General features: G+C 50.5%; 1 protein-coding gene across 1 annotated transcript in view; it reads left to right on the forward strand.

Annotated features, from left to right (window-relative positions):
- Adck1 (aarF domain containing kinase 1) overlaps nucleotides 1-11,572 on the forward strand; it is a 100,142-nt gene extending 88,570 nt beyond the window's left edge. Inside the window, exons 8-11 of the mRNA XM_051149729.1 lie at nucleotides 4,974-5,123; nucleotides 6,443-6,640; nucleotides 8,855-9,048; nucleotides 10,843-11,572. Coding sequence (XP_051005686.1) covers nucleotides 4,974-5,123; nucleotides 6,443-6,640; nucleotides 8,855-9,048; nucleotides 10,843-11,014 — 714 coding nt within the window. The 3' untranslated portion in view covers nucleotides 11,015-11,572. The remainder of the gene's footprint in view (nucleotides 1-4,973; nucleotides 5,124-6,442; nucleotides 6,641-8,854; nucleotides 9,049-10,842) is intronic.
- The last annotated feature ends 2,895 nt before the right edge of the window (nucleotides 11,573-14,467 follow it).

The following is a 14,467-nucleotide window of genomic DNA, read 5'->3' on the forward strand; positions in this document are numbered from 1 at the left end:
TCTCACAGACGCTGGCCTTGCTTTGGAGACACCCCCACCCAGGAACATACACAGTTTTCCTTGGGGTAGGAACGAATTAATTCACACAATTATAGACCAATTAAGCTACTTTCAGCCAATTCAGGCCTTGAGAAAAGTCCCAAAATAACTCCTTGATTTAAATATTATTTACTCAATTAATTCTTTACTCAGCCTTTTTATGGAGTCCTGGTTTTCCCCTCTTCCCTACTGTTAGAGAATAAAGGCATTCGTAATTAGTGAAATCACGTATGAGTGGCCCGTTCTCTTCACAAGGAACAATTCAGACTTCTCAGTGGTTTTTTAGTAAAGAGCACTGTCCTATGTGTGCTTAGAGGTGCGGACTGGGGGAGTCACCCAGCCAGGATTTTCTACTAATATCCTTCAGAAAGACACCTTACTGGATGCTAAGTGCCTAGGAGAGCTTCTCTGGAGGGGAGAGGCAGGTGGCCTGGCCATTGAGCACCTGTCCTCTGGAGTCAGGTCAATGTCTCTGACTGCTGAACAAGTGATAAAGTTTCTTCCTGTCTTTGCATCCCCTTCCCCCGCCATCTTCAGCTGTTTCCTGCAGTGAATGGGTAGGTGTCTGGAGCAGGGCTTGGCCAGCCCTGGGCTACTTCACAAACATGCTACTGCCTACCATTGCGTTTATATCACAACGCTGTGGATAGGGCAAAGGCATCATTGGGGCCATGGGTGTGTGTTCCTCCATGGAAGACGAAGCTAAAGTAATATGGAAGTGGGAAGGCAGGGACTCTGGGATATATTGGCTTTACTTCTGGGATGTGATTGGCCCAGCGGGAAGGCCTGGGACTTCTCCAGGACCCTGAACGCCTGTGTAGGTAGGAAGGCCTGGATGCCCTGTGGAAAGACTGATTCCTGGAGAGACTTGTCAGCCCAGTTTTGCAAGGTGCAAAGAAAATCTACCCAAAACTAAGAAAGAAAATAGGGCCACAAGAGTGGCATGCTTCTTCAAAGTCTTAACACTTAACAGTCAAGCAACACTGTGCCAGTTCCAACTCTCCCCCCACCCCCAGGATTCTGATATCTAGGGAAATGGACTTCTTTTTGTCTTTGTTATCAAGAATTATGAGCTCAGACTGAAGTCATGCATCAGCCTGTAGCTCTTTCCAGTTGAGATGCAAATAGTTACTGCCCAGTAACAAAGATAATCCTGTAGCGGCGGATCTCACCCTCCCTAATGCTGTCACCCTTAGTTCCTCAGGTTGTGCTGACCCAACCATAACATTATTTTCATTTCTATTTCATAGTTATAATTTTGATAGTGTTAATAATTATAATGTAAATATATGTGTTTTCTAATGGTCTTAGGTTAGTGAACCCTGTGAAAGGATTGTTTGACTCCCAAGGGGTCATGATCCACAGGTTGAGAACTGTTTTTTGTGTTGTTATTGATGTTGTTGTGTTTTTTTTGTTTATTTGTTTGCTTTTTGTTTTCTGAGACAGGGTTTCTCTGTGTAGCCTTGGCTGTCCTGGACTTGCTTTGTAGACCAGGCTGGCCTCGAACTCACAGTGATCCGTCTGCCTCTGCCTCCCAGAGTGCTGGGACTACAGGCTTGCACCACCACGCCCAACTGTTGTTTTTTTTTTTTTTTTTTTTTTCTTCTTAAGACCTTGTAGGACCACAAGCAGTTCAGATTTCATCCAGGATTTCTCCGTTCTGTTGAAATGCTTTGAGTAAGTCCTAGCTTTCTCACAGTTGTTTTCGAAGCAGGTCTCCCATTGTCCCTGCTTCCCAACTGTTGAGCCAGAAACCTCGGACATGTCATTCTCTGTGTGTGAGTGTGTAGAACTCTGACAGTTATACTTAGTAGTGACAGGTGTGCATTTGTGTGTCTAACAGTGAGTGATGGCTTTCTCCTCGTAATGATATTTGACTTTGAATCATGGGGTTGCCCTGTGAGGGCGATTGGACAGATGGCTTTGGTTCCACATAACTGCTAATGGAGATCGAGGACCAGGGTGGCTTATCTCTCAGGCCACTTGTGCCCAAAGTGGCAACATCAAGATGGCTTCAGTGCTGAGCTCTTGGCCTCAGCCAGCTCCTGCTCCTTGCTCTGCTTCCTGCACCTGTTGGTGCTAGGTGACACTTGCTTGAGCTGAACATCCAGAGCAGCAGCTCCCAAGTAGGAAGGTCTTCAAGTGGCAGCGGGCTGGCGGGTGTTGAGCCGGTGTGCCTGTGTGCACATGCTCTCTCTGGTGGCTCCCCTCACGTATGTGGTAGTAGTCGGCATCTGCCCCATGGAAGATCAGCCCTCACCCGAGCCCCCATACCCCTGGGGGTCATCTTTCATTGTAGAAATAGGGGGCCCGGAGCGATTAACATCATGTCAGAAAGCTTAAGGGAGATCATACATCTCTCTGTGACAGGTTTGCCCAGACTAAATGAAATGTCACTTCTCCACATTTTGACTGGAACTCCGTCGGCTCAGTCTGGCTGTGCTGCTTATCATGGGCTGATCAGGAGCCCTGATTGGACTTTATATGCGTCCTTGACAAATAGAAATGAATGATTACTTAATAAATGGAATCAGTTTGTCAGATACGGCCTTCTGAAGCGCAGCTCTGAGGAGCTCCGAGGAGCCTAACGAAAAGGGTTCTTGGTGGTACAGAGGCACGAGAACTGTCTGACTTACCCATGACCTGCTTTGACTGAGGCCCATCTCCCAGGCAACAGAAAACTGTGGCCCTGGGGCCCCTGCCATCTTAGCATGAGTCTGAGCTCTGACCTGGGTCAAAGTCCTGTTCCTAATGAGAATGTCAGAGCCCCAGGGTTTGTTTCACCTGAGGCAGACTTCAGGAGTTAGGGTGCTGGGTGTGGTAGGGCAGTTCCCTTCCCATCTTCGTCTCCACAGGAACCTGCAGTGGCTACCACAGAGGCATCCATACGAGGTCATTAGGTCCCTAACTCACTTCTGCAGCCACCCATGAGAGTTGCTATTTACTGAATGAATACAAGTAGAAGCAGCTGGCTCAAGGCCTCAAGGGAAAGGTGCAGAAGTAGCTGTGAGCCATATAGAAGGGATGGCTAGGCAGCTGCGGTTAGACCTGCTTTGAACAAACAGGGTTCTGCCATGAGCTGCTTTAACCTCAAGGCTGTCAGTCTCTTGTCTGCAAAGTGGGGCCGGGGTCATAATTGTAAGGCTGGCAGCTGTCGTTCAAATGCAGGATTATTCTTTTACTTAAGTCTTTTGTAGCCCAGGCTAGCCCTGGGCTTGCATCCCTCCCATCTCATATTCCCCAGTGCTGAAATTATAGGTCTATGCCACCACACTTGACCATTAGGTCATTCTTCATCTTTTAACTTGGTGCTGACTATAAATGCTTGGGCCTTAGGGGAGACTGATAGGGCTAGGATAAACACTAGACATGGGGAACATAGCATCTTAGAAGACTAGGGAGCCCCCACACATGGTGGGTGCAGACTCTTACTGTACCTGGCTGGTGCCCGTTACAAGCAAGTGCATGCATAATAGAGCCAGTCTATAGCACATCAATTATACCTCAATAAAGCCACTTAATAATAAAACAGAGCCAGTCTCTGCTGTCCTAGGAGTTTACGATAGTGAGCCAGATGGTCATTTGTCAAGTAATCACATGAGTAATTTCTAGTGCTGTGAAAGGAAGAGCCCAGTACCCTCTAGGAGTGTGTGTGCCAAGAGCGTTCTTCCAGCCCTGGATAAGAAGCAGGAAGGCCTGGACCTAGACATAGGAGCGAGGGGTGGGTGATTGGGGGTGGCGGTGTGGGCTGGGGGGGTTGGTGGTGGCAGGAGAGCTTCTGGCAGCGGAATGGAGGAATGGGTTGCACAAAAACCCTGAGGCAGGAAGGCACAGAGATCATTGAAGGAGAGAAAGCTGATGTGGCCTAAGAGTGTGTGTATGCCTGTGTGTGTGTGTGTGTGTGTGTGTGTGTGTGTGTGTGTGTGTGTGTGTTAAGGTGAGAACAGGGAGAAAAGGCAAGACCTCATGTCATAGGACTTGTTGCATAGGCCTTATTGGTTGAGGAAGAGTCTTAATCTTGCCGCCCTCGCCCCATGAGTTCTAGCCCCTTCACTGTTGTCCATTTGTTAGTGACCGTGAGGTTCAACTGAGGTTGGAAGGAATGGCAAAGACAGTTGGTGTCCTGGGGCATCTCCCTTCTGGCTCAGTATCTCTTTGTCCCCTGGACATCCATCGACAGATCGTCTGGGGGTCTCAGGTCTGGTTCTGCTCAGCAGCTGCTCCCAGGCAGGGACAAGGCTTTTAGCTTTAATAAAAAAAAAAAAAAAAAAAAAAAAAAAAAAAAAAAAAGGAGTAGAGATAAGAAAGCTGCCTTGGCGGGGCGCGCAGAAGTGACAGGATGATTTAAATGGCCTCTCCAGTGTCGTTTCTTCTTCACAGACATCATAAATCAGATTATCATTGGGCTCTGGGGGATGGGGAGAGGGGAGCAGGGCCTGGGCTCTGGGTCTGTCTAGGGCTGGCCTGGCAGCAGGGTAGCTCCAGAGGAGGGTCGTTCCTGTTCCTTACCCTGCCCTGTCCTTCAAAGGAGTGGGTGGGATTGTTCCCACGACCCACCCTCACCTTTGGGGAAGAGGGAAGAGTGGCTGGTAAGAGAGCAGGGAGGGGACATATGGGGCCAGTGGGCAAGGTAGTGTGGAAGGTAAAGACCCACAGCCACCAGGAAATGCGGAAGAGCAGACATTCTCCTCCCTTACTGCAGGAAATCACCTCAGGAACTCAGACAACACTGGTGGCTAGGTCTATCCCAGCACGCCTGAGTTCCAGGTGGTTCTAATGTGTGGTTCGGTTGGAGCTGACCTTCTCCCTTAGATGTGAGAATTGCGTCTCGCCTCATGCTACTCGGGCCCAATGGCTCCTGTCCTCTCCAGGAGAGAAGCTCCTGGTGTGAGTATGGGTGGGGCAGAGTGCTCACTGGATCATGTCTCTTTCAGATCTCCTGCCACCTGGGCAAGATGTACAGTGAGATGATTTTTGTCAATGGCTTTGTGCACTGTGACCCCCACCCAGGCAATGTGCTGGTGCGGAAGCGTCCTGACACGGGCAAGGCCGAGATAGTCCTTTTGGACCATGGGCTTTACCAGGTAGGAGGAAACACGCTGCTTCATGGGGTCAGAGCCCACTGATAACCTCCGGAAGTCCTCTAGCTGGGAGGCAGGTAGCTGGGGAGAGTGACCGTCCTCTGGTTTATATACAACATTATCCTAAGAGTTTCCTAAACCTCAGTGTCCCTGTGAAAAAGCCAATTGCTGGGGCCTCTTACTGCACGTGTGAGGAGCAGCAGGTAGGAAGAGTGTGCCAGTGTGGCTGTGTCCTCCCAGGGGACTGAAGGCCACCCCAGGTGACGGCACATTTAGCCTGTAGTGTGGAAACCAGGATTGGGACTGTGGGGGGCTGGAGGCCCGAGACTTTGTCTTCTGGAAGTCCGCATCAAGGGCTGGTGTGAATAAGTCACAACCCTGCACTGTCAAAATGGGACATTCGTTATTACCTTGGGGCCCTGGCTTGACTTCATTCCGTGAGGTGGCGGTCCTGAAGACATTCTGCATTCACCCCTGCTCCTTCCTCAGGCCTTGATACCACATCCCTAATTGCAGCCTCCTCTGACCGGCTTGGTAAATAGGGTGCTGGCCAGATTAGGTCAGCTGTTGTTACATGGAGCCCCAGTGACAAATAACCCAGACAGGACAGAAGTTCATTGGCTTGCTCACCTGCTAGTCCTGGCTATGTTGGGTGGAGCCCACGAGGCTCTGCTCCCTAGGACTCACAGGAGGTGACAGCAGAGGAGAGGGTTAGAAAATGAGTGGGAACTTTGCGGGAGGTGGCGTTTTTGCTCTATTCCATCAGTCAGCCCTGAGGTAGAACACTGCCTCTGTTGGTGGGAGGCCAGGAAAGTAGCCTCTACCTAAAAAGGAGATGACAATATAGGTTTTGGAGGGCACTTAGTCTCTGCCAGTTAGGACCAAGGCTTGCCAGGACAGGCGGAGTTCTGAATCCAGAAGTCTGCACTCCCAGTACTTGATACCACAAGAGGAAAATTCTATGCCACGTAACTTTGTTTCACGCACAACACTGTTAAACACATTGTATAAAGCTACCTTTAGGCCGTGTGGGTAAAGCATGTAGGAAACAAACGAATTTCATGCTTAGATGCGTGATCCAGCCCCAAGATGTTATGTATATGTAAATCTGAGAAAGACAGACAGACCACGGCATTTATGGTGCCAGGATTTTCAGATTCATGATATGCAAGCTCAGTCAGCTTTCAACTTGGGCCCCTAGGAGTGGCAGAGTGTTGGGGGAACTATGCCCTCTTCCCTGTGTGTAGTGCTTATCACTAGTCTGGGGCTCAGGCCTTGGACCAAGAGAGACTCAGCTGCTGCCTGTGTTGCCCTGGCTACAGGTGCTCACGGAGGAGTTCCGCCTGGACTACTGCCACCTGTGGCAGTCTCTGATCTGGACTGACATGGAGAGGGTGAAACAGTACAGCCAGCGCCTAGGAGCTGCAGAGCTCTACCCGCTGTTTGCCTGTATGTTGACAGCCAGGTCCTGGGACTCAGTCAAGAGGGGCATCGGCCAAGCTCCAGTCACTGCCACTGAGGTAGGTGACCGTCTCCCAGATGCAAGGATCAGGGCCTGGGGAACCCCTTCCAGCCCAGTGTCTAGGTTCACATCTCTGTAGGGCGGGTTCTGTGGAGCCACAGAAGATAAAGAAGTAGGGAGGAGGGCAGGGGAAGGCTAACTTACTGTGTGCCCTGGGGCTTTCTCCATCTGGGGTAGAGATAAGGCTTGTGGATTGAAAAATCCCAGACTCCAGTAGTTTGGAGAGATGCCACGCTTCCTCCAGCACCTCCCAGGGGCCATAATATTCCCACAGCTCCTACACTTCTTCCGCCTACTGGGCACTGTGGCCTGTGCCCGTGTGCTCTCTGGTTTCATGATGAGAGAGGAGAGCCTTCGCTTCCTCTCCATCTGTCCATCTGCAAACAGCACTGTGCAAATGAAGCAGCCCCTTTTCTTTTTCCACCTCCTTCATGGACTTAAACTGTCTACACAGGATACAGACTTTTGGGAGCTCCTGCTCCCTGTAGCCCTGTCCACTTCTATTTGCCTGCCCAGGCTCATGAGAGTTGATTTGCTTATTTCTCAGTGCTGAGCAGACTCAGGCCTCACTGAGGCCTCTGCTCACAGTAGGTGGAGATGAGGAAAGAGACACTTTTGAAAAGCCTAGGCACTGCTTCCAGCACCTTCTCTTCTTGGTACTATGACCTTGAGTGTTCCCACCACCCAAGGACCTCAGGGTCTTTCCCTGTAAGCTGCACCTCTAGCCAAGGAGGGATCCAGAGTCCGGAGGCAGAGACAGGCGGATCGCTGTGAGTTCAAGGCCAGCCTGGTCTACAAGATGAGTCCAGGACAGCCAAGGCTACACAGAGAAACCCTGTCTTGAAAAATAAAACAAACAAACATAAACAAACAAACCAAAACCCAAAAACCAATGTCTTAAAGAGTCTATCTCCAACCAATTACTATCTCCATTTTCCTTCAAGTGGACATATTTCTCCAGCAGGCCTGGTGGCAATGCTGGGCACCTGCTATTCCAGGCTCTGCTGCCTGAAGTGCATTCTAGAAGAGGGGTGACCTCGGGATGGTGGGTGCTGTGCTTTCTGTTTTACTGTCAGTGCATGTAAAGTGCCCGCTCACGGTTCTCGGAGTCCATTCATTCAATAAACATTTGCTTTAGCTGGCCCCTGAGCATGTGTCAAGGATCCTGCAACCCAACAGACAGTCAGGCCTTTGGTGTAATTTACACTTTGGTTGAGAGAGACAGACAGTAAACAACTGAACAAGCGGGCAAGTGGGGTAATTGCAGGTTACAAGTACCTCAGAGGAAACAAGTAAAGCGATGCGAGGAAGCGGTTGGGAGCCTGGCTCAGAGACCTGGCGTAGCGAAGGACTCCAGCCTTGGGAGTGCCCGGTGGATGCACTCCTGGCACACTAAGCACACCGAGGCCCAGAGCGAAAGCATTTGGTGTGGTCTAGAGGATGGCGGGGCACAGAGAACGAATGCCACGCAGAGATTTATGTGCTGTGGGAAGAGGTCTGAACTCAACTCCCAGGAGGAAGCAAAGCCCTTGGCAGGCTTTGAGCGGGAGATGCTCAGACCTGTTGTTTTAAGGAGACGGGGATTCTGTCAAGTGAGGTGCAGTGAGGAAGGGGGTAAGTGCTCAGAGCCTGAGAGTGCCTGAGAGAGAGCAAGATACCAGCAGCCTGGGGCTAGCAAGTAGCTCTCAGTTCTAAAGAGGGTGATCCAAAGGGTCAGATAAACAGATCATTTTAACAAAGGAGAGGGGGCTGGCTGTTGGGCAGGCATCCACCATCAGGACCCAGGCAGTGGTAGAGCACAGGGGATGGCAGATCTGATATGGTGCGAGGTTAGGGTGGGACTTGGGAGTTCTGCCCATGGACTGTATCGTGCTGGGCTTGGTTAGCTGGGAGTGCTTCTTACAGGCCTGGCTTGAAATTCGTGTCCAATCAAGAAGCCTTGGAGAATCCTTGGCCCTTTCTCAGTGTACACTAGTGCTGCTTCCAGGGCTTGCCTGGGAGCCAGGTGGGGAACTCCCACTTGGGTGGTCAGGTCACAGGGCCCAGTCAGTGCTTTTCTTTTCTTTGGGGGTGCTCCACAGGGTACCAAGGCAGCTGTTCTAGAAGCTCCCACTTGGAGCTTCTTTGTATTCTCTTAGTCACAGGCTACCAACATTCCTGGCACCCTGCTCTTCATGTGCCATACCAACCGTTCTCATGTCCCCTTGCTTAGGACTCAGAGATCCGCAATAATGCGGCCAGCTACCTGCCGGAGATCAACCAGCTCCTTAACCACGTGCCTCGTCAGATGCTGCTCATCCTGAAGACCAATGATCTATTGCGCAGCATTGAGACCGCCCTGGGCACCCGCTCCAGTGCCAGTTCCTTCCTCAACATGTCTCGGTGTTGTATCAGGGCACTGGCCGAGTGAGTATCCGTCAACCTTGGCCATCTCCCTGTTCCAGGGACCGTCCCATGGGTTCTGCTTTCCCCACTATTCAGTCCTTAGGACCCTATCTTGGCTTCTTAAGCTCTAGTTTTCCCTTCAGGGAATCAGAGGGGAGTCAGCAGGCAGGTGCCTTGAGATAGTGTCTTTGGGTGGCCCAGAATGCCTGTACTTTGCTAAAGGACAGCATCTGGAATCTCACCCTCCAGGTCCAGCTTTCCAGATGATTCTCTCCTTCTAAAAACTTGGAAGTTGTTTTTTGAGCATTTCAACCCATCCAGGTGGACCTGTGGTCAGGAAGCCCCAGTATGACCCTGTTTCTAACTGGTCCTGGGATTTGGCTGCCAGGACCAGCCCAGGCAGTGAGGCCATTGCTCGTTATCCTGGAAATGTGGCTGTGACTTGGGAAGGTGTGCCATTAGATCATTAGGGTCACCGGTCTTTCTATCATTGAGACAGTGATGATAAGGAGAACCGTGTTTCTTCAGCAAGGTCTGGGCCTCCATTTGAGTACTGTGAATGCTCTGGCAGAATGCTGTCACCCCAGAGAGGAAGCCTAGCTTGTGATTACATCCCAGCCTGTCCATCCTGGGGAAGGAATGGGTCATTCTGGGAAACTAACAGACTTGGCCACATAGATCATGTATTCACTAACAAATAGGAGCTTAGATTACAGCAGAATACTCCAACCAGTGGAGGACAGGGTTGTGAGGGCTAAGGAAGCCAAGTCCTAAGAAATGTAAGGTCTCAGGTTTGGAGCTCAATGGGTTCTCCGAGGTAGATGGACATGTGGGGTAAGAGAAGATAAGCAGGTCAACAGTTGCATGGCGGGGACTCTAAGGAGAGCTCAGGTCTACATAGCAGAGCGGGATCTCCTCCCTACAGTCTTCAGAGGAAGAGGCAGGTTTCATGCCACAGAGGTGACCAGTACCCCACAGGTCTGGACTATCTAGGCTATCCTTGATTATTAGGCAGCAGGGGTTGGGGGATGCTATACTTGCGGAAAGGATATGTGACCATGAGGATATGAGGGAAGAGAGACACATTTAGTTGAGGGAAACCCATATGATGGAGGATGAGCCCTCTGACGTCTTGGAATCTGGTAACCTGGGTTTATAGACTTCCTTGGGGATACGAGAATTATGGAACCTGAGAATCTCCTGGGATCCAGACACCTGAGGAGTCTGTCAGGTGTCAACAGGGTCACAGGCAGGTTCCTGATGGGGGCGTGGCATTTCTTTGAAAGCAGCTTCGAGAAAGAGACTGCTATGGCTTGATTAGTTCCTGGCCCCAAACCCTAACATGAGACCATTATCACAAATCCCAGTTTTTACTGTGTCTTGTTTTTGGTACAGAGACTAAGCTGGGTTGACGTGTAAAGTGCTCAGCCTTTCTGCATCACCTGACCCCCAGAGGATTTGTATCCTCAGGAACTTTACAAAGGCCTTGACTATATTTGAGTCAGGGTAAGACGGGATTCTGGGGGTGGCACGTATTTACCGTACTTTTGGAAGAAGCCTCAGAATGTTCTCCTGGGTGAGGGGACCAGAACCTTGAAGCTTGTTGGTTACTGCTTTGAAAAATCTTCTCTGGGGAGTCCCTCTTTGCCCTCACTGGACAGTGGTATGATGGGTAACCGAGTGCTCCCCAGGATCAGGGAGCTGGTCAAGTGGCCAGGCCACCTGCTGTCTTGTGTTTTTTTTTTTTCTTCATGGTTCTGATTTTTTTCTCACCTGTTTCTTTTCTTTCCTCCTTCTCTCTCACCCCTTCTCTAGGCACAGGAAGAGGGGTGCCTGTTCATTCTTCAGGAGGACCCAGATATCCTTCAGTGAGGCCTTTAGCCTGTGGCAGATCAACCTTCATGAACTTCTGCTGCGAGTGAAGGGCTTGAGACTAGCTTGCTGGGTGTCAGCACTCCTGGGCTGGCTGACTCGGGCTCCATATTGAGTGTGACTGTCATTCCCTGTCCCATCTCAGTGTCTTTTCACGCCTCACTCTTTCCTTTGTGCTCTGACTACCCACTGGCCCATGTCTGCCTAGGGTGGTCTTCCATGGCACCACCACGCTCTGCCGTCAGATCCCCCTGCTGCAGTGTTGTCCTGGGGGCCCCGGAATGTACAGCAGAGTGAGGTTTGTTTGTTTGTTTGTTTGTTTTTAACTCTATGGAGCAGATAAAGCTACCTTCCTCCCATCTCCTGTATGTGCCATTGGCTTGGTCATCCCCACTTTTATGGGATTGTCAGAAAGGATGGACCAACCCCATGTGCCACGGGGGCATGTTTAGCTTGTAGGGAAATAAGTAGCGTCTTGGAACTCACTAGAGAACAGACCTTGTGTTTTTGCCATATCACTCCCAAGGGTGTCCCGCCTCAGCGAGGAAGGGTGCATCTGAGAGTAACTGTGAAGCTATGGGTTGGTGCTGTTATGGGGACACCTTCAGTGTTGTATGTATTGTGTTTCAATAAACCTTTTCAAGGTTGCAGGGACTGTTTCTTCTGACTCAATGACTCCATTTGGACTTTCAGTTGCTCTTGGTAGCCACTTCCTTGGGAAACCCCTAGGTTTCGCAGGGAGGCTTACGAGAGTGAAGCCTGGTTTGGTTGTAGAGTTTATTTACTAGGTTGGGTGCAAATCCACATGGCTCGCAGTGGACCTGAACACCATGTACCCTGGGGCCTCATCCCCATACGCCATGGAGGCTGTAAGCCCCCTGCTGTCACAAGGGTCACATCCTGCTTCATGGAAGCTTCTGCTGCCTTCTACATCCCAGACTTTGGATGGAGGTATTAAGAAGCCGTAATCTTGAACTAGAGGTGGGCTCCCACTTGTTACCTGTGACTGGGGCATCTGCCTCGTTCAACTGGTTAGGTCCTGGCTTACTCTGGTTTCAGTCAGTGACCTGAGTCTTGGGTCTAGGATTGTACTGGGTCCTTCCTGGTCTTTGGAGACATCAACCTTCCTGATACAACCATAGTCACTATGGCTGTGTCCATCCTGACATTCACGTCATCTATTCAAATCCTGTTTCTGATCTATTGCCTGGGCAGCCTTCACCTCTCCCAGATCCATCATCTGATCCTGTGTCACCATGGTCTCTGGGTTCCTGAGACCCACATATGGCAGGCCCTGCCCCTGTGATCACACACACTTGCAGGTGGGTAACTATCCTAAATCTAGGCCTTAATTCTCTTCTCTGTGGTAATGAGACAACAATCAGACTTTCTAGTGATCAGAGACTATTTGCAGTCTTTTACCTTCTGTAAGAATTAATTGTTCTTGGTGTTCTTGGCGTACCCAGGAACCCAGGAGGGTAATTCATAAGCTCTGTTATTAATCATGAAGATCCATGCTGCATATTCTATTTTATGGTATCTTTTAAGCCAGTGAAGTAAATATAAATGTCCTTTCTGTTCAAGATAATGGTCACTTGCTTTTCACTTTGGATGTAATGGTTGGCTTACTCTGGGATTTAAAACATGTTGCCTATAGGCCGGACATCCAAAACAGTCTCCAGGGATAGGAGATGTGAAAGCAGGGTTGCGAGTCCAAGGCAGCTTGAAAATCTAAGAGTAGTCTGGGCCTTACGAGTAACTTTCCACAGTGCTGTAGATGAGGACTATGCCTGCCCCTAGAGTTGTCTTGTGTGCCTTAGCTGGATTAGGGTTAGGATAGGGCTAGGGTTAGGATAGGGCTAGGGTTAGGATAGGCTTAGGGTTAGGGTTAGGATAGGGTTAAGGTTAGGATAGGGCTAGGGTTAGGACAGGCTTAGAGTTAGGGTTAGGGTTAGGGTTAGGGTGTGGGTTAAGGCTTAGGATAGGCTTAGGGTTAGGGCTAGGACTAGGGTTAGGAATGGGTTAGGGTTAGTATAGGGGTAGGGGTAGGATAGGGTTAGAGTTAGGGTTAGGATAGGGTTAGAGTTAGGCTTTGAGTTAAGGCTTAGGATAGGCTTAGGGCTAGGACTAGGGTTAGGAATGGGTTAGGGTTACAATAGGGCTAGGGTTAGGGTTAGGGTTAGGGGTAGGGGTAGGGTTAGGGTAGGGTTAGGGTTAGGCCTAGGGTTAGGATAGGGCTATGATAGGGTTAGGGTTAGGATACTGTTAGGATTAGGGCTACGGTTAGGATAGGGCTAGGCTTAGGATAGGGTTAAGTTTAGGGTTTTAGTTAATGGTTAGGATAGGGTTTTAATTAGGGTTAGGGCTACGGCTACGGATATGGTTAGGGTTAAGGCTAGGGTGAGGGTATGGTTAGGGTTAGGGTTAGCATTAGTATTAGGGTTAAGGGGTAATGCCTGTAAGTACTCAGTACATGGGTATCCTGGCCTTTAGTTAGTTCATGCAGATATTGGTATTCTTGGCCAGCTTTATGGTTCTCAGGGAGGTCGAACTTGGTTTGAAAAGCTGTATACACACCAGCTCGCTCACATGAGGGGCTGCAAGGATGGCCTCCTTCCTTCACATCAGCAGTGTATGTGTCCCACAGCAGGATCAGAGCTGGTCAGCCTCTGCATTGCAGACTGTAGAGGGCTTCTTGCCACCTCACAGAGCTACCCTGGAAAGATAGAGCTGCTCTCAGAGGCCCCCAAGCAGATTCTGGGTAGCGGGGCTGATGGGAGGTTTGTAGCAGCTCTTAGTGTGGGCACCTGTGGCAAGAGTGATGACAGTGGTAGGTGTGGCTGGAGCAGGAGATGATGACCTGCAAGTTCAGAACAGGCAGGATGAATAAAACCAGAGTAAGGTGCATTCCTGATAGTGGGGACATGGGGCACATTGGCTGCATGGGAAGGTCCATATTTAACAGGAGACGTTGAACACCAGGTGACCTGGTGCTACTGGTCCCTCTTTGTGAACTACGAGAGGCCCCTACAGCCATGCAGCCTCTGCTGTCCCCTTCCCACACTTTCCTCCTTTTCTGTTTCCCTTTGTTCCTTTCCCCCTCCTTCTCCTTTGCCCTACTCCATGAAGCAAAGCCTGGAGGGTCAGGCTGTCTTTATGTGATGGAAGCTGGGCTCAGCCCCGAGAAGAGTCAGCGGGAGCCCTGGGCTTGGCTGCCGCTGCTGTTTTGCAGGGTCACTGCCTTCTGGTCAGGCCTGGCTGCTCCTGGAGATGCCATGGCAGCCCAGCACCAGCCTGCTTCCCATCTGTGCCAGGTGGCTGTCACTGGCCAAGACTTGGGGATCCTGAGGCACCTCCCCCCAACTCTGCCTGTTCTTAGGTGCAGAGTTCTGACTTTCCTTCCCATTCCGTCCACCCACCCCACCCCTCCCGGGGAAGCATCAGGTTGCTGAGACCAGCATAGTGGTGGGTGTTCAGGATCCCTGCCTCTGCCCCTGAGCGCTGCCTTTTCAGCTTCCTCCCCGCCTTCCCCCCCACCCCCGACCCCATTCCATCCCTGCACCAGGCA

The sequence above is a fragment of the Acomys russatus genome, chromosome 1, assembly GCF_903995435.1.
Source record: "Acomys russatus chromosome 1, mAcoRus1.1, whole genome shotgun sequence".
Classification (NCBI taxonomy): domain Eukaryota; kingdom Metazoa; phylum Chordata; class Mammalia; order Rodentia; family Muridae; genus Acomys; species Acomys russatus.